Raw genomic sequence first — 25,726 nt, forward strand, 5'->3', positions numbered from 1 at the left:
TCTCCTGTAAGATCGGATAACGGATACTCGACCAACGGCTACACAACGTTAACTAACATGACTGTCACCCTCGAGGGAAAGGATTACGATGATATCGCGAGATCCTTCAAGCTTCGTGTGTGTCGTTTACGAGGATAACTTTGTTCGCGCCAACTTGTCGGAATCTCTTCTTTTTCTCCTTCTTCGTCTCTCTTTTTTTTTCTTTTTTTACGAGAAAATTTTAATCAGGTTTCGAAATTTTCGGGAGAACGTTTGTTCCTGAAAGAAATTTGAAATGTTAGTGGAAAAATTGTTACAGAACTTATTTTGTAACACGAGATTATTTGTTTAATCCAAATCATGGATAAAAATGATTGATTTTGTGAATTAATATCCAAATTAAAAATCTTTTTCTTGAGATCATTTTTCATTTAAGGTTGATAACAATATCATAATGAAATGAAAAAAAATTTCTAATTTAAAAAAATAGGAAATAAATGATAAAATATAAGGATTTTCAAATAAATATAACTTTGCATTTATCTATATCCCAAACAATAAATCTGAGAAAATATCCACTCATAAATCCGCAAAACGTAAAAACCTAAAAAAAATTCTATTCCTCGAATACCGTCAAGCTTTCGATCTTCTTCTTTTCAATTTCTTTTCCGGATAATTTAACCATTTTCCTCTTTACACGAACACCAATAAAACCGCGCGTTACATCGTGATTGACGAAGGAATTGATAGACGAAGGAGTAATCCTCGACACCGAGCTTCGAGAGAATCGAGATCCAATTTAAAAAGGGGCGGCTATCGGTATTTACCAGTTTATGCGAGCGTTACCAAGGGAAAGGGTAGTTTTGCCCGAGATTATCCGCTAAAACTCCATAAAAAGGTAAACGGGAATCGTGACCCGGTCGGCTCTCCTTGAAGGCGGTCCCTCCCTTTTAACTCTTCTCATCTTCTCGTCTTCGACCTGGGGGCGTTATAGCGTTCGCCCAATGTTTTCAGCCAGCAGTGATCCAACGCTTTTATTGACGTTCCCCGCAGATTGGACGTGTAAGACAGGTATACGAAATCCTTTTGTGCCGGGATACACACCAGCAGCTACGCCTGTCGTTCCACTTTATATATATTCCTCTCCCTCCTCTTCCCTTAATCCTGGTGGCGCGCCCTCCTCTTTGTGTTCGTTTCTCGCTTCCATAAACGATTTTCATTGTCTTGATCCGACGGAACGACACTCGGTTAACTCGAACGTTTCTCTGGCTATCCGCGAGAAACCATCGTGTAACCATTCATCTCGAGGCAATAAAATTCCCGCGAACTCCCTCCTTTTACTCTCCACTCCGCGTGAAATAACACGGGAGGGCGAGTATCGTAACGTTGCTGGACTTGGAACAAGCAAATTACGTTAGTTTCTGCGTTGTTGTTGGCCAGACCGACACTTTCACGATTTTTCACGCGATCGTGAATTAGAGGGTTTGAGAGACCGGTACGCGCGCTCCATTGTGATTAAGGTGTGCGTAATTTTGAGGAATGAATTCATTGCGCGAATATTTTCTCTTCGATTTGATTATTGTCCTCTTGTCGAAAGATTTTTGTGCACGTGGAATTTTTTCAGGGATGGTGTACTCTGAAAATTTAGGAGTATTAGTTCTAAATGTCATACTAGATCATTCGATATCTAATGATGCTGTCTCTTTCTTTTTGTCAAAATTTTTGAAACTTCATTATTTCGAATATTATTCCAAGTAATATGTTATACACTTCGTAATGCAAATTTGGCTTTACATCTTTTCGTTAACATAACTTTGGTGTTAGTTTTATTAACAAAAGTAATTACTTTTGTTAAAAAATTAACGAAATTCGTTCTTCATTTTTAAAATTATTGCAAACTTGTATAATTTCCTTTTAAACATCTAATTATACAATCTATAAAGATAAGGTATTTAAAAATAACAAATCTTTTTCAAATTTTTAATGTAAAAGTACGAAAGACATACCATTAAATGGACTGAAAGAATAATGCGTCACTGAAGGATTAAAATAAGTATATAAAACCATTACACTGCAATGAATCAAGCGTTGTACTACGAAACATAATTACCACGGAGAGATATGTTAGCTCATATATGCCATTAATTGGTACAGGGCAAAGATTTGCACCGATACGTTCCTTTATGAGAGAAGGTTACGCTTGGGATACGATAATGATCCGGAAATGGAATGGTTAAGCTAGTGTAACGATCCCTTAAACTGGAAATCCAATGGTGGAAACCACGCGAAATCATGTTATAATCCCTTTTAACGATAAAATTGTTGAGGCAAGGGTGAAAATATAATATAATATCGTCGAGATCGTTGTTAGAAAAGTTGGGGGAGGAGGCTCGCACTTTTCAAGCTGTTGCAAACGCTAATGGACTCATGACAGATTCGAAATAATTAAAACCGCGGCGAAGAAGAACATTTTCCTGGTTGAACAAATATATATATATATATATATATATATATATATATATATATTTTTGTTCAACAACTGCAACCGGCTGTTGTTTATTTAATTTCAGCTTTTTAATGAAACAGTAAACGAAATTGAAAAAAGTTACGAGATTTAATTATACGCGAATCTGTAACAAGTTTTCATTAGATTTTATGCTTAACGCTTTTGTTTTATGCATCAAAGGGAAAATACATTTGTCTTCTTATAAAAGAATATATGTTACTTCAAAAATTTTTTAATTCCATATATATATGCATAGAGAATAAAATAGAACTTTTTTTAGAAGTTTGAAGGATAATCTCTTTATTTCAATTGAAAATCGGTGAAGAATATCTTATGAAAGAAAGAAAAATTAAATTTTATTTTATTATTAATTAAATTTTATAAAATATCTATTATTAGTTATAATAATAGCAATATTTTAGTTAGCACGTATAATATAGTATTTTTAACCCTTTTTTTTTTAATTTCTTTGCAGTATTTGCGTTTGAGGAAAATTTAAATTATATTCTTCAGTACTCGATTATACAATTTTACTTCTTTTACATACTTAAATACTTTCATGTAAATTAATTTTCTTGTTAATTTAGATTAAATTTAATTACGTACTTTCACATACACATATTGCCGGCTTTTATAAAAAAAAAAAGGCTCTTTTTATACTATCATAAAAGAAGTATAATTTTCCACAAATTAGTGTGCTTCAGGGTAAAAGTTTTTTCAAAAGAACAGACGAAGTAAAAAAGAAATTTTTGAAATAATAATAGAGTTAAATTTGAAAGAATATTGATAAACATAAGTTCTACATTGTTCTTAATTGCTCTTAAAATTTTTAAACGATTCTGTTAGTGATTTAGGATGAAGAAAATCAGATGTAATTTTATATTCATATAGAAAAAAAAATCTCGACACTTCAGATCGAATGTTTTGATATCGTATAAGTTTCGGAATGAATAAGCTTATAGAAAAATGTTTGATCTAATTTATATCTAAAGATGATTAATTACTACTATTTTCTTTAACATACAAACAATTAGCTTTCGAATTAACTTGAATTTATTTAAAATGAAATATTTTTTTCGTTGTTTATAAAATATATGGTAATTTTAAAATAATCTGATAAAATTAAAATGTTAAATATATTTTATAATGGAAAAAATTCATTCAATCCTTTGCTAATATAAAATCTAAATTTTAATTCAAAAATTTAGCTGGAAGGATAAAATTTGCATTTTTGCATTTTTACATAAAATAATTAATAGATGTCGAGAAATTTGAAACTCGTCGCCTAACGTTATCGCAAAGTAATTTATATTTAATCTCAAACATAAAAATATCAGCGTGTTATCGAACCATTAATCTAATGGTTTTTTCCATATCATGTCAATGTAATATTATATTATATTTATATGTTGATCAAAAATGATATTTGAGAAACATTATAATTTATTTTCTTCAATATTCCTAGAATTTTGATGTAAAAAGCAACTGCTGCAGAAATGTTACCAACAGCAAAGAAAGTTAATGAGATTCTAAGTAGCTTTCGAAGACATATATATCAAGAATTTAATTATTCATATTCATACTTTTCCTTTGCCAAAGAAATGATTTGTAAATAATTCTTATACAACATTTTTTCTGTTATTAAATATTATTCTATGCTATATTTGAATTACTCAAAAATTAAATTAATAAACCCGATTTTTTGAAAAATTGTATTGCTTTAATCGCAATACATATCATATAGAAAATGATCAATCATAATTGATTTACATAATATTGATTACATAAATATCTAATTTAATAACTTTAAATCAAAGCTTTATTTCGTTTAAATATGATATTTATGTCGTTTAAATAAGATTTAAAAAATTAGAAAAAAATATCACGTTTTCTATTATATTTTCCATAATCCAAACATAGATAACTCATTGTATTTGTATTTATATCTTGAGTGTGAAACAAATAAATTAGTATATTCCTCAAACATCATAATTTATTATATAAAGCTGCTCATACCCAATTGTACGTTTATATTACCAGAACAAAATAAAATACTGTTTAAAACACAGCAAAAAAATAAAGAATAAATATAAAATATTTTTTCAAACACGTTTAATAAAGTTAAAATCAAATTTCGATAAATAATAATACAACACGTAAGAAAGGAAAAATAATAAAAAATTCGCTCGATCTAATTTCGTCAAAGCTGTTACACGGTTTCGCGACTGGTTATTGCTTTCATTTACGTTTCACAAGCGAGGATGCGTCAATACCTGTTAGATAAATAGACACAGATACGAAATAATATTTCTCGCGACCAAGTTTACGGCGTTATATGCGCCACGAACTTACGTAAGCCGGAGCGTTTTCGCGGAAATGGCGCAAACACGTCGAGTTGAATCTCGTTGCCATGCCCCTACACAATGCCGCCACTGACGAGTACCGATCTCTAAGAGGAAGGTATCTTTTATTAAAATAATAAAGGAATTTCATTAAAGGAGTCGTCGTCGAAAACGTGTCTCTGAACGAAAGGGGAGAGGAGGGTTGCAAGTAGGAGGGTTGACGACGAGAAAGAGGTCGATAGTCGTGGGGAGAAGTGGTGGAGGAAGAAAGGAGGGACGAGGTAGGAGAATATGACACGGTAACACGGTGGAGGGTAAGGAAAACCCTGCGAGTATCTTTTCCACCCTCCCCTCGTCCCCCTTATATATCCCCCATGTCGCGTGCATTTTTCTCCGCCAGTTTTCTTTCTCGTCTCACGATATCCGCGCCGCGTGTAATCCTGTTGACACGGATTAACGAGGATTCTTGACCGTTGTGCATCAATGCCCACTTTGTTCTATGGTAAATTAATGGATGTCGCGTTTCGAATTCTTTCACCGGAGTCGAGACGGTGGCACGTCGCGTTAACGGTACACGTCATCATCGCGCTCCTCTATCAAAGGAAGAGTTGACGAACATTTTCCTCGTTATTTCTTTTCTCTCTCTCTCTCTCTCTTTTTTTTCCTTTTTTTTTATTTTCCTTTTTCGAGGATCGTGCAACGCCAACTCTTCGCCAACCCCTGTGTACCCGTGTGAAATATGAACGGGGCTGGTTTAATACGTGTGATGATGGTTCGTTAGAAAAGTCTCTTGGATAATATTTTTCTCGCCTCGTTTTGTCATTCCGTCAACCTCGCAAAATGTATTTCCATTATCAATCTTTTATCATCTTAAACCCTTGAACGGTTAAAATGTTAAGGTTTCTTCTAATCAAATGTTCCTCTATGATATTTCGCAACTTTCGAATTTAATTAAGAGATTAATTAAAAACGAATTATCTACGGATTTACGTTATCCTCGTTAATCGCATCGTGTGTACACTTCTTCGTTAAATCGGAATTTCAACGATTCATCTCGTCGAATTCACCGTAGCGCAGAAACTACGAATTACTATTCGCTGGTTCATGTGTTCGCTGGCATTATTACTAAATATAATAATCCGGATTCGAAACGCATATTCGCGCATTCGGGCCAAACGGCACCCCCGGTTTTCTCCAGGCAGTGCTAGAAGTTTTGCAAGTTGCACGTTAATTCGTGGAGAAACTATTATCATAGCCATTGTTTCCCCATATAGCACGCTAGCAACTGCTACGTCTGGCCGGAAATGGTGGAACGGAGGGAAGATGCATCGGGATATAAGGGGGCGGGTATAAGGGGTGAATTGTCTTGAATTCGAACGATTCGACGAAATGGCTGCCGGCTACTCGTAACAATATCCGAAACAGGTTGCCCGTACCTGTTCACGTAGCTTAGCTTGCCGCAGATTACCGGTAATCCCTCGGGTTCGGGTAACAGTTACACGCTTTCAACGAGAGACGGGGAGTTTTGACCAATCTCTGTCCCGGCCCGCGGCGGACCCAACTTCCATTCGCACTCACGACGTCGTTGAATCTCTCTCTCTCTCTCTCTCTTTCTGTTTCGTAAACCTCTGGGACAAGCCGATGAACTTCCCTGTGCGATATACAATTCGTTAGAAAATTTGTTAGGCCTCCTTTTTCGCGAGTGTTTGCGATTTCTGATCGAGAATGCATTGTTAATGCATTCATTGAAAAGAAATAAGGACGTTGGATTATTTTATATTTTCTTTCCAAGAGATGTAGTAATTTCTGTACGAGAAATGATCAGTAATGGTGCACATCGAATGATAGTATTGTTTTAAATTTTGTGAAAGATGGCAGCAATAGTGTACTCGATGAAAATAAGAGAATAAGAAGCATTGATGAGGGATAATTTTTATAGATGGAGAAATGGAGTGGAGAACATTTGATAATTAAGGTAATAAATGGCTCATTAGATATATAGATTTTATGTTATTTATATCTTTTTAAATGTTATTTGTACTTGATATCAATTAATTAATCCATAAGACTGAAAATCATTACATATAATATCCCTTGATAATTTTTTTTAATGAATTAAAAAAGTGATCAGTTAAGTTTAAGAATATAATGAAGAAAATAAGAAAATAAGGCAAGAACTTGGCACTTTTAAAATAATAATAATAAACATATTAAAACACGTATTAAATTGAAGATCAATATCTTATAAAAGAATAGGAATTTATATTAATTTACAATCAAAATATTTTTTAAATTTAAATTAATTTTTTATTTGATATTTTATCAATCTATATCTAATCTCTTGCCTCGTGTTCTTATTTAAAATAAAACTTTTAGATTTTAAAATAGTATTTTAACTTTTATCTTTCGTGCTTAGGTATGCATATGTAATAACTAGACAATGCTCTTACCTATCTTATCACATAAATTAAAAATCGATTTATGTGGAATGAAAAATAATACGCAATTAAATGAGAAACAATATTTTATCCACAATTGTTTTTAAGTATTCCAACTATCCGATTAAACGTTCGCCACTTGACGAGCAACGAATGTTTAATGGGGTTACTTCGTTTTGCTCGGCTCTCGTGTAGAATTACCCGTGGCGTGGTGTAAATGAGCGGCAGACAGAGGTGAATCGGTTACCAGCGGATTAGAGACCACTACGGAAGTCTCGTATTTCCAGTTAATGGCAGATAACCCGGATCGAAATTAATGATATTTTTGATAATATAGATTCACGATTCATGATTTCATGGATTATTCATGTGCGTGTCTTTAATCTCAAGAATTTATTGGTGCATGAAATACACGTTTTTTTTTAACGTTTTACTTATCAAATATACAGAATGAGGCACGAAACGAGAATTTCTTTAGAGACTTTAATATTGATATTTCTCGTTGCTTTTTTTGTAATATTTTGCAGTTTGAAGTTTTGCTCATTTATATCAATGACATAATTAGTACTCTAATATACCATAAATAATAATTTAAATGCCATATCGATTATAATCTATTTTCAATACTTTTAACTATCGCAGAACTATTATTCAAAATATCTTCTACATGGAGGGATGAAAATTACTTGCACACAAATTAAACTACAAGACTTCATTTAAAAAAAGATCTTACTCTCTGTTAAAATATAAAAAGATCTTCAAATGAATTTCTTTTTTACTTATTATTTTATACATCAACAAAGCATCCAATATCATTGTTCAAATTGAATATAATTTTAATTTTCCCCTATCCCTTTCTTTATTTCCCCTCAAATAAATCTAAGCTATCGTATTGGAAACAAGAGATAGCAAATTTTTGCGGGACTTCTGTCTCAAATAAGTGATACGTGGAATTCCGAGCGAAGGGGATGAAGTCGAATGGTGCACGAACGAGTGTATCGATTCACGTCGTGAAAACTAATTACCGTTAAACGAGAGTAACGAAACAAAAAAATGGCGTATTCGTTTAGGAGGAGGAACGTTCGATCCGTACCTTATAGAGTGAATTACATCGTGTGACTGATTTTGAAATTGCTCTCCGGATACGAAGAGGATCTCGTAGATATACGAAACGGCGAATATGGATCCCTTTGACGCATATCTGTTAATGAGATTCGAATAAATATATCTAATTAAAATTTAACGTGATCGCGTTTCCTCCATCCGTGGTGCAGCTTTGGCCGTAAAGGGTTAAAGGGTGAAAATTGAAACTATCTGCTCGCAAAGATTAATCCTAATAAATCCGTGAATTATGAAATTTATAGTGTACCAATCGATGGCGTAAAAAGAAAGAAAAATGTAAATGTTGAATGAGTGGAAAAAGTTGATGATATTAAAGCGATGATAAAATGGGAATGAATTTGAAACGTGTTGAAGAATATTCTAATAGTGAGGCATTTAATTTTCGAGTGATCAATTTTTAATATGAGAAATATAAATTAATAATCATAAATAAATATAACATGATATAATATATGAATAATAAAGTAATAGTGTATTTGTAAAATGATAAAAAAGATTAAAGTTTTAAAAATATAGACGCAAATGTCTATGTAACTTTCTTAAGGGTGTTATAGAGGGTTAATTATAAATCTTTAATTATAAAGTATTGAATATCGAAAACAATCAATGTTTTTATATCTTGATTACTTGAAACAAGAGAAAAATAATAACGTAAGAATAACGTTTACCACAAAATTTTACACAATAGATATTTTACAAATTAATTGCAAAAATATCTATTATTTCATATTCATTTTACTTTTTTATAAAACTTACTTCCTTTAGCTGCAGAAACAGAATGAATATAAATTTTAAAATAAATATTCACCAGAAATTACAACTTGGAATCTTATATTTCATGCTTTAAATTGAGGATAAAAATTTTTTTACCCAAATACATTTATCGTTTCATCTATGTTAAATACATTATTATGTAAAACAACAATTTCGCAAACAATTTTCCTCGAATGTTTCTATCCACGAATCCAAGAGAAACGGATTAATTTAAGCGTCTAAGAATAAAATGAAAATCCTCGCGAATTACCGAGCGAATGCTGAACTGTTTCACTGTTTCACGGAGCGGCAGGAAAAATTCGTGAAAAATTCCTGTTCCAGCCGGATCACGTGTTCACTTGGCCGATATGGGAGCATCGAAGTGGATCCACTTGTTACCTGTATCAGAATTTTGCGAAACGAGGCCCGTGGGTGCGATATTCCGCGTTTTCCACGTGAACACCCGTGAGAGATATGCGAAACACGGAACGTGGCATGTCGGCCGAGGCCTGCATAATTGCGCGACAGATAATGAATTATAATAATACTGGGGTTGTATTATATTCGAATTCTTGTCAGAGGCTCGCGTCGAAACGGAAATGCTCGAACGAGATACGACGATTACGCGTAATTTCTGTAATTCTCGTTATTTAACAAACGTTTTGATATATAGCGTCGCGTCGCTACTTAATTGAATAAACTGTCTGGTAAATTGCGAAAATATGCAGCGGAGGATCGTCGGTTAAACGGTTTCCAGCGACATTATTCACCATTATTTTCTTAATATATGTATATGATTATAAATATGAAATTTTTAGTCAATTCTCTTCTGTGTTTATGGAAGACAGATTATTTGTGACATTTTTAGAAAAATGATGCTCGTTAGATATTTTAAAGATCGATACCTAAGTAAGAGTTAACTTATTTCTTTAACATGGTTATATTTCAAAATATAATATATAAAAGTAATTCTTTTGCTAAATGAAAAATTTTGTAATGATTTCATATGTATCGTGAATATTCTTAACAAATTTTTACCCTAACAATTATACGTTTAATAATTTTCGAAATAAATGGATAATATTCAAACTTTATCCTATTTCGTTCCAACCTATCTCGCTTTAAAGTTTCAACTAAATCAAAATTTTCCGATATTCCCTTGTTAGTGTAATACACTTGATTTAATCGTGAAATACGAGTATAATTGTATCGTGATTATCGATATTAGGAATTGCCCGTTTAGATTTTCCCCTAACCAGTCTCCATGGAATCGAAACTACCATCCCGTCGTCTTGATACACGACCGATCAGTTAATTAATAGCAAACGAAATTCCAGTTCATTGCTAACCAACTCTCTCCATATTGATCGTTCCAAATAAAACTTATATATATTTTTTAATCAATATCCTCGTCTCACATTAAAATTTTCACTATTATATCAATTTCAACCAGAAAATTCGAGCAAAACAGTACAAACAATTAATAAAATTTCAAACGCTACTTAATTCTCGCGATACAACTTGACAATAAGTCAACAATAAAAATTCACTGCAAGATTCGAGAAACAGGTTTTAAATTTGCCGCGAATGATGCGGCAACATTCCAAACTTTTCACCACGAGCGGCGCAACGTGCACCCTCCTCCTCCTCCTCCTCCTAAGAGGACATACCGTATAATTCAGAAGACTTGCACCGGCATGTCTCGTCTCTACGAGTACATTCAAATTAAGAGCTCTCTAGATGGAACGCATGGTGTTCAATAAACAGAACACACCGTCACTTGACCGTCCACTCACGTTTTACACTACACACAGAAATAGCGAACTATTTTCACAAAAACCTAGAATCCATCGCGCCGGCCAAGTCACGTATACATCCTCCGATTCCGCTTTTATTTTCAGTTTTTCCGTATCGACCGGGAACGGCTACGTTTTACGACGTTTAATCGTGGTTGTTAAAGCCAGTCCGGATTCGAGAGAGGAAAAAAAAAAAAAAAATAATAAAAAAATAAAATAAAATAAAAATGCTGTAAATTTCCTCTAGAAAAAAAGAATCTCCAATGTGTATCTCGCGTAACTCGTGTGTACGATTTTCCCAACACATGAACACTCAGAAGTTCTTTTTTTTTTTTTTTTTCAATTATCGAGTCACGTTCATTTATTCATTTCATTGCTAACCGGTATATCATTAGACAGAAATGTATGCACATGGGCGTATAAAGAGCGTATAAATAATCTGTATGGTTTTTGCAATATTGTTATGTCGATAGTATTTAATCATTATTGCAATCTGAGATCTAATTCCTTCCAAGATTGACGTGTTTATTGAAACGTTTGATGTTTGATATAATCATTTCTGAAGCTTTGATATATGGTAATTTAATTTGATAAATGACATTCGGAATTTTCTAAACATTTTTTTCTGCCTTGTATTTTTGAAATATCTTTGATTTATTATTTGAAAAATTCTCGTACGTTATATAGACTTGAATTTTATTTAAATTTTTCTCTTCTTTCTACAATTTTGTATCTGTGTTATATTATTTGAAACACAAAATACACATCACAAAACTCCACCTATACAAACAGAGAAAAGCAGCAAAGGGCGGGCATAATTACATCAATGATTTATTTAAACTGACTACCTTCCTCTTCAAGACTCTCCAAACATCCGAGACCACGTTTCAACACGCACCTAAACGCAACCGAACCGCAAGAAAACCAAACAAACCCCAAGTATCCACCCTCGATCCACTTCAATCAACGACGTTTAAACTGTGACCCTCTCGAATCCTATCATCCCATCATTACAGATTCCGGATAAAATCTCTGTACAAACTGTCCCTGTGAAATGCTCGCGTGGAAAGCGACTCGCGAAAGTCATTCGTCACCGATTTTCGCCACCAACCACTTCGAACTTGCGTTCGAAGTCGCGTGCAAATTATCGTCTTTCGCCGATGAGACGCGAACGGGAGAATAGGTTTGACCAAAGGCCACACCGCTCGTCCAATGACAAATCACCGGCCATTACGCCGATTTCGTGGTCATCCCGTGGTTCCTACGCTTCCGAGAGTGGAGCGCAAAAAATTAATTACCATCAACCGGCGCGATGCTGCAATTGCCGTTTTTCGAGTGTCGCCTGCACTTCGGCCACTCAGCCGCGCGGAGTGCCTCGTTCACCCTCGTGACCGTGTTCAGGCGAAATTTATCACCCTGCGGAGGCCACGCCGCCACGATTAATACGTTTGAGAGAGACGAGGCCTCCCTCCTACCCTGATGAATAGCGCGTGCGAGCAGCGAAACGGATTTCGATAGATTGCGGCCTACGGATGCGAGAGGAAATTAAGTAATAGTATGTGCGCGCGTGGAATTTTTACCGTGTATACGTGTGTGTGTGTGTGTGTGTGTGTGTGGGCGTGTGGTGGAATTCGGTATTGCGCGGAGCGTATCTCATGAACCCTGTCTATTTGAAGTATCTTCGTTATTCGGAACGATATTCACGATGTTAGGTAGACAGAGATATCGAAATTGGAGAAGAGGTGAAAAGGAGATGTGAATTTAATTTCCTTTAAGCGGAATTAAATGCAATTTTTCTATGCTTGATCTCGCTAAGTATGTAAAATATTGAAGTACATCGATTTCTGAAAACGATTTCTGGAAAACGAAATATGTTCTATACTTTTTATTTGAGTTTTTATTAATATTAATTTCATTATTTGCAATATAAAATTTTCTCGTTTCTTGTAAACAATGAAATTAACAAGTTCTTTCAATTATTTATGTGGTATCTTTCGAATAGATAAGTTTTATTTATTTAAATTAATAAATCTGTATATGGGTATTCTTTTATTCCATGTGATGTATGTTCCACGTTTTAATTTATAGTGAATAATACGGTAAAAGTGGTTTGAAAATAATGTATACACGATATTGAAAAAAATAAAAATTTTCTGATAATAATGGATTCCATCCATCACCAGCATTCTGAAAAAATATACAGCGGTGAATATGAAATCCTCGAGGTTTCAGATCCATCCTCTTCAAAGAGTAATACTCACACTTTTCATCGTTCGATCAGGCTTACATACGAGCGCATCGAGGATAAAAAAAGAAACAGACGTAGCGCGTTCCGCGAAACGGGAAGCGCAAAACCATCTGCACTTTTAATCCTCCATTTAGGCCGTTCAAACCGTTAGTCAACGGTAAAGGAACCACAGATACGTTTTCTCTTCGCGGTTTTCGACATTAGATGGCCTTCAATGGAGGCGTTCAGGTGGCTGAACCGCGGTTTTCCATGATACACCGTTCTGTGCAGAGATTTCTGTGCGTTTTACCACGCGGCGGCCGTGTAAAAGCTTCGAGCTAAAAAGGGGTGTATCTTTGAAAATCGCAGGCAAATATCGTGCGGTGGAACTCGGTCGACGTGAAATAAGCGTTAATGGAAATGGATTGAAGCAAGAGGGACCTTTGCTCCTAGGGAAAGTAAAGAAAATTCAACCACTGAACCATTTACGAGCCTTTCTTTTGTGTCTCTTCGATGTATCTTTTTTTTTTCCTTTTTTTTTTTTTACGAGTCATCCATGGCGTTAAAATTAGAAAACAAAAAAATCTCGAACAATTTGCTCGCACGCGATGCACGTTGGAATAATTAATTTGAAGAAAAGGAGGTTAATACGAAGATTAATGCTTATTTTTTTAATTAGACAAAAATTTTGTGTACATGTAAAATTATTTAATTTCATCGTTACTCTATTATAATCTTCGTAGATGTATTAGCATGTTGAATGAATTACATAAAGATATATTAAAATAAATCTTGCAATGAATCTTGTAATAAATTTATTTCATACTAATTTTATTTTAATTTTAAACGACTATCAACGATTTACAACGTCACATTAATTCAAGTTCTTAATTTGTGACAATTAAGAATTAATCAGAAGAATAAAACCAATTGTTCTAACGATATTGTTTCTCGCAAAAATTCATAAAAACAAATTAACAATAGTTTCATGGTTCCAGTCTTCGTTTTTGAAAGAAATTTGAAAATTTATTAATTGCAAATAAAATAAAAATTAAATAATTCTAGTTGAATTGAAATACAAAACGATTAACTCACATGGTAAGTTAAAAATGTAGAACTTTTTCATTTCAAGATTCATTTTCGAGGAAATAGAATTTGAAAATTTACCTATTACCTGAATATTTGATTCTTGAATGAACATTTGAAAAAACTTTATTTTATTTTTCACATATTTCGTGTAAAATAACCTCCTGTTGATTATCGTGTAATATAATCTCCTCCATTATTGACAAGCTTCCAAATTTTTCTTTTTAAAGAAAATCGAGTAGAAAAACTCATTTCATTTTACAATTTTCACTTATTTTATACCGCAAGCCGTCTCTTCTCTTAGCTTTTTAGCATTTTATCAGATGCAATCCTGTAAATTAATTCTTATAATAATATCTAAATAATATGCCCAGATACGCTTTTAATTCAGCATTAAATTAAAAATTTATCTTAAACCTCTGAAAGATTTTCCAATCAAACTGGATCCTAATTATTTTCCGTACTCGCTATCTATTTACACTCCAAACATAGAATTTTATCACTGGGAAAATTAGTGAATCGAAAAATACAGCATGTCGAAAGCATTAGTTAGTGATACAAGGATTAAACCATAGTCGCCGTAAAGGTTTGAATAATCGTTCGGGCATCGTTTTCATTAATTATGTTTCCCCGTGGAAGGGAAAACATAATTAACATCGAGTGTTTCGGAGCGCTTCGAGCCGAGTATCGTTCACGTATATGTAAAGCGGCGTAAAAACTATTAATTAACCTGGTACATGCACGAAAAAGTTACCACACACGTTCTGTTTTTCATCCCTGCCAGCACCTGTTGAAACAAATGTTCAACAAACCCGACAGAACCGCGAGGATAACGTTCGATCACACGCTCGTAGTTTTGTAACTGGAAAAGCGGGCAATTGCAATCGCAATTAACCGTTTTCGAATTCACTGCGAAGCTTGTAGTATTAATTCGGCTCGAGCAATGTTTGTTCGCATATATCCGTGTTGATGTATTGTTTTTTTTTCTTTTTTCTCTTTTTTTGTTTTTTCTTTTTTCTATTTCCATATGTAATTAAGCGAACCTTCTCGATATTCCCTGGAAAATAATGAATTTTCTTTGACTTCGTTACAAATGGATTTATCAAAGCTAGATGCGAACTAGTTGTTTCGTAACGTTTCGTGTTTATATATTTGTTTAAGATACGAATCTTTCAGAGAAAAATTATGTATCCGTATATACGTTTATTTTATTATTTTATCATTATTTTTGTATATTTTGAAAATATTCTCGAACCAAAAGAGCGAACATACGTGCGTTACGTATAGAATTACGCAGGATCGACCATCTTTGTTTATCGATCGAAATTATAGACTTGTAAAAAGAATAATCGTATAATCTAAAGATTATAACGATTTTTAATTGAATAAAATTTAATTCAATATGGGAAAAGATCAAATATCATGTATCAATCGAATAATTTGCAATTTTTCACAAACAACTTTTCAGCTATCCATTTATATAATAATCGAAAATAATCGAAGCAATCACGTCGGGTAATTCACCTTGTCCAGCATCCTTGCAAAGATCGTATCTCGTTCGCAGAAATAATCAATACCCCAGCTTCCAAGAAAGAATTAACTCAGAAAAAGATAACGAAGATGCAGGTTACATCGATGCGTTCGCGGAAATAAGGAAAGGGGTGAGCGCAATGATTAAATGGTACGCGAAGGACGGAACCGTTTTAATAAATAGAGAAGTTTTACAACGAAGTTTCGCAACTTGCGAAACTCGGTGCCACATTATTTTCCGTCTTACAACCCGGAAACCTGAACTTCCCTATTGAAATTCCAATTTTTTTCCCCCTCCCCCTCCCTTCCTCCCCCTCGAAGCGGGCCGCGAAATTTCTTTTCCTTTGTCATTCGACGATAAATTCAGAAGGGGGCTTAGAGCAGCGGTTTAATTAAACTAGTTTAACTGTCATTCCGTTCCTTCAACTTAGCCTCGTTCGCCGCATAGTGTGGCCCGCTTCGAAATCGATAATCGCTGCTCCCTCCCTCCCACCTACATTTTTATTACTTTTACGTACGGATTGTAGGCTTTAATATTAATTTCCCCGTGACAAAGGAGGGCCTACTCCATTACGTACGGTATGGGGAACGGGCAGAAGTATCCAGCTTTATTGGAAATTCTTATTCGACGTTGCGCTCACTTCCTTTCAACGAAGGTAGAGAATTCGAAATGGAGCCATTCACCGTGATATTAACGCTTCGAATTACGGCTCGATATTAAGACACTTTGACGATCGCGTTGAGTGTGTTATTAAGCGGTATAAATATAATTAAGTATTATTAAATGTAGCGAAGTTAATATTCGCTTTGATGGTTATTAAGTATGAATGAATGTAAATCGAAAGAGATATGCCTTTTTTTAATTAAGAATATACGATATTCTATTTATATATAATTATGGATATGTAAATTTAAATTTACTCACTCTAAAGAACCGTACATTCATCGTACATTACACTACTATGTGTATAATTATCCTAGTGTCATGTAAATATTTATAGTTTTTAAAATCTAAATAAATATCTGCATTCGTATGAAGATCGTGGAAGAAAAGTCTTTGACATCTCGAAGTTAAAAATTTGACATTTCTAATCGTGTCATGAAAAAGCTCAAGTTCAAAACTATTTAGAATTATCTTTAGAAATTAAAAAATACGATTTATAAAATACAAATATATACCAGCAATAAGAATATTGCATTTCTGATTCTATATATCGTTCCAATTTTTATAAAAGCAACTTTTTATCTTTGAAATTAAATGATTTGAAGATGATTTCCAAGAATAACCCTTTCACGTCAAAAAAACAATACCTCACTCTGAAAATAATTCTCATTATTCGCACGAAAACGTGCATGAAAACATATTATCGCAAAAAGATCCTCGATCAACAGTCACGATATGTAAAATCTAGGAAACGATTAGTTGCAAGATCTCGGTCCATTCACTGGAAATTTATTTTACGTTCGTCTATTATGAATTTCCTTATAACTACAAGCATAAATCTATCAGATATTTTTAAAAAATATTCTTAGTTTCGATTTTTCTATAAATTTCACAAAAATTTCGCAAGAATTTATACATATTTCTAAGGAACTGCATATTCAGGAAATTTTTATATTGCCTTATAAGTTATCGCAAAGATGTACATTAATTAAGAATATAAATATTTATTTCTCTCTTTCACTGAATATATGCAAATATATTTCTGATACATTGTAAATCGTTTTCAATGTAAGAATGTGAAGATATATGTGATTTTTTTATATATTATATATATTTTATATTTATTATATTATATATTATATATTTTTTTAAATAGGAAAATATACAATTATTTAATTCTTCACGAATTTTCTATTTTCCAAAAAATATAAAATATAAAATCGCATTCCTCTATTTATAGAATATCTAAAATTTGTCTACGCAAATTTATAATATCGTTTATTTACCAGAAAATCCTCAAGAAACCAACCAATCTGAATCTTGATTAAATTGATTAATTTTGATAACCATCAAAAATCAAATATATCAAGGAATAACAAGATCTCTCGATTTTCTATCCGAATTAATTAAAAAGAAAAAAGAAAATTGGAAAAATTTCAAAAAGCAGCAACATTAATTAGCCAAAGGCAATTAAACCTATTCGTGTTATTTTCCCCTAGGATCCCTGTACAACATCGCACCCCATCATCAAAAGTTCCCGAAAAATTTCAGATAGCACAGCCGCCGCTGTAATTATCATCCGTTCGACAAAGCGAAATTTCATCCGCCGTTAAGACCGCACGTAAAACACACGTGTCCTCAAAGGCAAAGGCACCACCGTGTAATAAAATTTCTCCACGCTCTGCCCAAATTAAAGGAACAAAAACAAAGGGTGAAATTCAAACGACACCCACCGAGGAAATTAACTATCCTACCGAGAGGAATTAACCGCCGACCTGTTATCCTCTTTCTCGAGCGCGTACGAAAGGAGAAAAAAATTCGGGAGAGGAAACAGTGGTGGCATGCAACGACAACCCTCCCTCTCCCCCTTCCATTACTCCCTCCCCCTCTCTCCCTTCCATTACTCGTGATTGCGCGTTACAGCATCGCGAGTATAAATAATAAATAAGGGGTGTACGACTCACTTGGCTTATCCAGATCAGATATCTCGAGCTGCGAGTACACCGTTGCAATCCCCAACACGAACACCGTGGTCGTAGTCGCGACACTCCACCGGCACCTCCACCACCACATTTTGTCTCCCTTTCGCGCACTCCTGGCACACACACCCTCGAACCAACACCTCGGCCTGGCCGCCCCCCCGCGCTCTCGCCGCCCTTTCAGCGGTTACCTAGTCTCGCGACCGTCGTGAACCGGCACTAATTGCAGCTGCTGTTGCTGCCGCCGGTGCAGCCGGTGTTCTCCTTCTTGTTGCCGATGTTGCCGCCGCTGCTGCATTGCGCCGCCGTCGTCGACATCCTCTCGACTCGCCTTTCTCGTCCTCCTCGACTCTTCGCTCGACTCTTCGGCCCTCGACAATTCACCACTTTTGCCACCCGATCAGAGATTTCAATCCCTATCGTGATCACCCTATCCACGATTCGCCTCGACGCACTATCGAAATCGAACGCTTTCTCTTCTTCTTCTTCTTCTTCTTCTTCTTCTTCTTTTTCTTCTGGAGACTTTCCCTCTCTGTCCTGTACTCCGATAACTCGACCAACCAATTGATCTCGTAACCCTCGGCCGAGCACTCGTTCCAATTACGATCCAGGGGAGATCACCTTCCAAGGGAGCCTCAATTAATCCACTTGTAAGAGAATAAATGAACGAGAGGTGTTCGAACGTTGACAATTCCTCCCGCGGAAAACTTTTCAACTTTTGGTGTATTTTGCAGGATTTGACTAGGTTTTTGGCGGGTTTTTGTTAAAAATATTGCGTAGAAAAAAATGTGCGGTCGGATTTCAATGGCAGTCGGGATAATTAGGCAGTATTCACTGTGTAAACGTGACGATTGTATCGTAACGATAATTTCTATATCATATTATAGGTACAGATCACCAATGTTGAACCGTTACTTTGTAAAAATTCGACACTTTCCAACATTCTTCAAAATTTAACAAATACACACTATCGAACTCGATTCGCACTAAAATACGAAAAAAAAAAAAAAAGAAAGAAAGGAAAAAAAATAAAATTCATACAGAGATAATCATATAGAAAATTGGCAGTGTAGCGCAGAAACACGTCAGGTATCAAATTAAATTGGTCCTTTCGACAGATTGGCGAACCGTGCGATTCCTCGAAGCCATTCACTTTCAACACTGTTATCTTCGGAGGTGTTTATCGCGATATTCGATATTTTTCGAAGAAGAAGGCTTATCCTCGCGGACGAAGCAACATTATTACGATCACGATGAGAGGGATGACGGCGAAGATTTAAAATTCGAATTGCCGAGAATTGGTGAATTCCGAAAATCGGATCGAACTTAACCGCAAGTAACGTTCTGGACACGGGTCTAGTTTACTGCACCACTAGCTCCGAATGAACTCGTCGGTTTGCCCCTATCTCACGGCTCGTTACTCGCACCGCTGCTCCAGGGGCGCGTACACGGAAGGACATTCGCATCCAGCGGAGGCATCCGGTCGGGTTCTATGCGTAATTAAATCCCCCTGTATATCGATATTAATCAATCAACGAAATCAAATCCGCGGCCGTTATTAATTAACTGCCTCGACGGTTCGAATTGGAGCAAGATTTACGAGTTTCGAGCGCCAATCGTTCTTCAATTGTTTGTCTATTATTAATTTTCATTTCTTCCCTTTTTTTCCCCCCACCCCCCTTTCCTGTATTTTATTTTTGCCCGATCAAGCGAAACAAGTCGAGTTTAATTTCGTTTTTTTTTTTTTTCCGATCCATCGGAGTGCAAACACGTGCTCGTTTTCATCTCTCTGCCGAGATTGTCGCGCACCATACATCGACGTCCTCTGTCCTCCACAAATGAGACACCATGCTATCACATCGTCGAACGTGGTATTCACACTATCTCGAATTGTGCATATTTAAAAAAATATATATGTATGTATATATCCTTTGCAATTCGCGTCAATCCGTTGTTGCCATCGATCTCGTTGGTAATGGATCGATCGAGACGATGGATGAGGGACGTGGGAGCGCGCATGCAGGAACCAAGATCACGTTGTCCTGCCGCGATTTTAATTCATAAATCACAGGGAGCACCGTGATCGTACTCGAACACGAGTGAACGACAAACCCCTCGTTTGATAGAACCACGTCGAGTCCTGACCCGTGGCGGCTCGGTACTGAAACCATTGAGTAGCGTGAAGGACCACCGCAAGCCGGTTCGGCTTCCTTCGCGGCCGCTCGGCCAACTTCGGGCACGCTCGCGCTACCCGTCCTCATCGTGCAAACCGGTCTGTCCTCGTCATTGCCGGCGCTATATCCACCTTTGCTTTTCCCTCTGTACAATCGAGCTTCTTCTCGCCTCTTCCTCTCACTTTCTCAACCACGCACGCCGCGTCGAGATCACTATGATTTAGTGGCAGGGCTAATGAGTCGTCATAATCGCCGCGGTACAAAGCATGCAACTTCTTCGAGAGATCGACGAGGTGGCACGGATTCGCGCCGATTGGACGGATACCTGGATCGTAACTTTCGTCTCCATTCGTTTTTTTTTTTTTTTTTTTTTTAAGTAAAGTTTGCAAAATATAGCAATAGTTTTCGTTCAAATTATTTTCGGGTTTTTATTGGAGGAACGAAAGAGAAAAGAAACTGAGATTCTTAAAAATCGAACCGCATTATATAAGATCCGGAGCGGGCCACTCGGGTTATTTGACTTTAACCGCTTGCGAAATTAGTAGGTTTTATGGGTCGATGACGACCGTAATTCCCTCGTCTCGCGATATCGTGTGAATTGGTTAATATTCATGAATGTTACGGGATTGGATAGCTTTGAATCTTGAACGAGTCAAATTATCCGTTCTATTACACCAAAAATATGTGGTAATAAGGAAACCGAGAATTTTATTTATTTTGATTGATACAATCCCTGGATATCAGATTAATTAAGGACGAAACGAGAATGTTTCACTTGCTATAAAAAGCTTACTATAGTTCTCAAGTAAAATAACAATTCTCTCAAAAATTTTATTCTTGACTTATTTTTTATTCTCTTGTATAAGAAATCATATGTCTGCTAATATAATACTCAGATATATAATTTTCTTGTTTTCATTTATGAAATAATCTGTAAAAAAAACAAGCAATATGAAGTTACATTCCCATATAAAATAATGAGAAAAAATAATGAGAATAAAAATTTTTAAAATAATAAAAATATCGAAGAAATTTTCAAATGATTGATATACTAATTATAAATTATTCATCTAATAATCTCTCATCCAATAATCAATGTTATAACTGATTAGATTTCATTATATTTTAAATGTAATCATTCTGGAAATACATATCGGAATCCAATATGAATAAATAATAAGATTTTCCTAAATAGCTTTCTAATAAAATATCAAAAGTGTTGAAAATATTTTCGAAACTTCTATTTTCCAATTAAAATAAAAATTTTTAAAGCTACTAAAATAGACTAATAATGGTTAAATTAGTACGTCAGGGGATACAATTAAGAAATATTAACGAAATTAAGAATCTTCTCAAAAAAATTCGTTCTTAAATTCACCAGATAGACACTTGACTCGACCTACACTCTATAAAGGCACGCTCTCTTTCTAAAATACTCATTTATCACATAGTATTCCGTAAAAAGATTCAGCTCCACATATATCTTACACGAATTCCTACACGTAGCACCAAACACAACCACATACCTACATCGACATCTAGTTTAGAGACATTCTTAGAATTCTTATCGCTCATGCATCATACCCTGCTCCTAAAAATTCCTTTATTTTTGCAGAATTAAGTAAATTAAGTAATTAACCGATAAATCGTTGAATAAATTGTTTGTATAAAACTTTTAAAATTATAGAAAAATTGGAATAAATTGTTATAAGTCCTAGGCAAACTTTATAATATAATTATCGAAGCAAAGCATACTTGAAAATTTTCAATTTTAAAATAAAATCCACATAAACAAATGCACTTTCAATCTCTGCAATTTCGTGATAAGCGTTATCATTAGACATTCGTCCAAAAAAGAATTACGTTTAATACCCAAAATATATTTCATCAACATTGATAATTGTAAATATTCACTTTACAGATTTAAACACGGTCAAGCCGAAACGAGGTTAATGAGCACCACGGAACATACATATGTTTCGATCGGAAGATTGGAGGGATTGAAAGGGTAGAACGCTTATTTACGTCATAAACATGTTCATGAAAACTGATAGTTCGTGCATAGGTGGTGCACGCGCGAGATAACACCCCTCGAAACTTCATGACTACGAGAACTCTCTGCGATCACGATAAATTCTGGCTTTCGTGTTTCCGTCGCTATCGGGAATCGCCTGCAAATCACTTCCTAATCCTCATCGAGTAGGTATCTGCGAAGGTACCTTTCCTAAATCCTCTTTCTACGTTTGAGAACAGCTTAGGTACGTATATCGTTGTTTTCCTATCATTTATCGTAGGCTTTTGACGGAGCAAGATTTTTCGTTCTTGATTATGAAACAATTTCACTATATTATACTAGAAAACTAAGAGAGAATTAAAGTTTGCACATCATGGAATATCGAACAACTAAATTATGAAAGTTGATACAAGATATTCCATTTTTGTAATGAAAAATATAATGGAATAAATTAACTCAATGATGTACGTATAAATCACGAGAGAAAAAAGATAATTATTTTTAAATTTACTTGTGATATTAGTTTTTCTATAATAGTAAATGTTAATTTTGTAGATGAGTTTGTAGTAGATATTAATTTTAAATTATTATAATTAAATAATAGGAATCAAGCTACGTACAGAAAATTTGCAAGATTGGAATCCGTGCCCGATGATTGGTGACCCCCAAATCGGGGACTTCATATCTATCGTCAGAACATTTTCTTGATTCTTCGATTTCTTTATTGCTCTTTTGTTTAAGATTATTGAAGATTCTCTAGTATTTGATTCATTTTTATATATGTATCCTATTATTAGTAAATATGATATGAAAGAAAAAATCTTTTAAGATGGAACTATCATATGAAGAGCATTAGTTGATGAAACGAAGAATGTTACATAGAAATCTTCTTCTTACTTTTTTTATGTATGTTTGCTGATGATTATTGCGGTCATTAGTGGAAAGACTTAATAGACGGCCTCTGATTCTTTTTCTCTTTTTTAATAATGGAATTTCTTGAGTCATTACGTAAATGTTGTATACGTCATTACTTAAATATTTGAATCATTGTCTAAATCATTATTCTCATCAAAAATAGATTCAAATAAATAAAAATGCGAGGAACAAGTAAATATCAATTTTTTTTAATCATTTATATAATATAATTATGCCTTCATGGTGAAAATTAATGTGGAAGATTTTTAATTTTAATTTAATACATACTCGATGATTCTTTGAAATGATTTTAGTACTTGTCGTTGTTATATAAGAAAAAATTACACTATAGATAACTTTTAATTTATGATCTATAAAATTTTATCAATAATATAATGGTTTAACATACGAGAAGGTATTAATTATATGACTTTATCGATAGGAACCAAGTTTGTAATTTATTATTTTACATCCTGTAATTTTATCTTAACTTTTATTATTGTTCAAACTTTTATGAGTTTGCTCATAACGACTAGATCCCTACAATGGGAGATTCTAAGATCTCAACGACCCTATCGAATGCATCATTAATTTCGAAGGAAAATCGAACGATTTCGAAATCTCATAAAATACAGTGAAAGCTAATCGCGCGACTAGCACGGTGTCGGATTTAATGTATTTTTTTAAAAAGCTTCGAAGCCTGAGAGATCGAATTGTAATCAGAGACGTGTACTCGTGAGATAATCAACGTGTCAGGGTCAACTGTAGTAATTTATCTATATCAAGATACCGATACATTTTCTCTTTTCTTCTTTTTAATTCACGAGTTCAATTCGGTGTTCGCTTTCAATTGCGAAATTTCTTTCTTGTCTTGATCCAATGAATAATTACTGAGAGTAAAAATTTTGATAAGGAAAAAATAATTCGTAAAAAATTGTATTTCTCCTTTAAAGTCTAAATTACTCTGTAGCAAATAATTCTTGATGATGATGATATTTTTGAAAAAATATATTTGTTGAGTCGAATATATTAATTGGCAATACAATGACCTGTAACAAAGATTAAATCCGTTATTTAAAAATTAAAAGCAATTTTTTGGATGTTACAAGCAATTTGCTGATAAATTAATCTGTGACAGATTAATTTATTTTATTATTTACAAGATAACAAGATAATGTGCGTTCAAAATTAATTTACCACAAGGATTAGAAAGTTTCATAAATTTCGTTAAATTGCATTAACTGCTAATTGCCATAAAAATAAAAAAACGTACGATAGAAAAAGACCAAAGAAAGAAAAAGAGAAAGTAACGTTCTCGACGTTATACTTTTATTCGTTATATATCTTGATTAAAATAGATAATTCTGCAAAAGAAATAACAGAATTAATCAAATTATTATCAAAGAATGAGAAACTTTCAAATAATTCATTTCCATTTGATTCTTTTACTTTACGTGAAACTTATAAAATCTATGATCAAAATTTGACATCGCGTTGGTCAAACCAGGTTTTATGTATGGCATACATAAAACATGCAAGTCAGCCTCATCGATGTTTCACCAGATCGTATTTAATCCCTTGTTCGATGGGAATGCAAAATGTCCATGTCATTGGTTTATAAACATAGAAATGTACATGTAACAGAAACGATGCCAATCTCGACGTTGACTCCGGATATATGTATGTCTCATTAATCTTACAGAACTGAGTCAGTTCGGTTATACTAGTGATTGACAATGATTATTCATTATGTAGAATTCATTGGGTTTAGTACAAAATTTTAATCCTTGGCTTAAACTGGTGGAATATACGGAACACATTAATCATACTGTATGTTCTATTACGATATTCAAAGATTAATATCATTGTTAGAAAGTTGAAATAGCATACTATTTATTACTTCCTTAAAAAAAAAAAAATGTAAAAAATCACTATAGTAAATATAGAATGAAAATAAAAAATGAAAAAAATGCAAATTGAAATGAAAAATGAATTACAAGTATAATTCATTGAAAATCTAATGATATAAAATTAATAAATTTAAAAAAAAAAAGTATAACTATAATAAGCCAAAATTAAAAATGAATTAAACTAAAAAATTTAATTCCAATAAATATATTTTCTCAAAAAGCAAAAACTATTGGCAAAGCCAAGAGAATTCTGATGAAATATTCCACGTAATTATATTCATTATTTTGTTA

At 33.9% G+C, this 25,726-nt stretch overlaps 1 protein-coding gene across 5 annotated transcripts in view; it reads right to left on the reverse strand.

The window, feature by feature from the left end:
- LOC122719527 (hemicentin-2-like) overlaps positions 1 to 25,726 on the reverse strand; it is a 317,917-nt gene that overhangs the window by 126,859 nt on the left and 165,332 nt on the right. For 3 of the 5 annotated variants that reach the window (XR_006347635.1, XM_043945435.1, XM_043945432.1), the window contains exon 1: positions 18,408 to 19,227. The exons of 1 other annotated variant lie outside the window; for it this stretch is intronic. Coding sequence is in view for 3 of the 4 variants with exons in the window: in XM_043945435.1 (XP_043801370.1) it covers positions 18,408 to 18,516 (109 nt within the window). In the remaining variant the exon portion in view is untranslated. Of the gene's footprint in view, positions 1 to 18,407; positions 19,228 to 25,726 lie in introns of those variants that run through there. One more of the 5 variants, XM_043945431.1, reaches the window with a different exon arrangement.

The sequence above is a fragment of the Apis laboriosa genome, unplaced genomic scaffold (assembly GCF_014066325.1).
Source record: "Apis laboriosa isolate Shangri-la unplaced genomic scaffold, ASM1406632v1 scaffold81_cov154, whole genome shotgun sequence".
Classification (NCBI taxonomy): Eukaryota; Metazoa; Arthropoda; class Insecta; order Hymenoptera; family Apidae; genus Apis; species Apis laboriosa.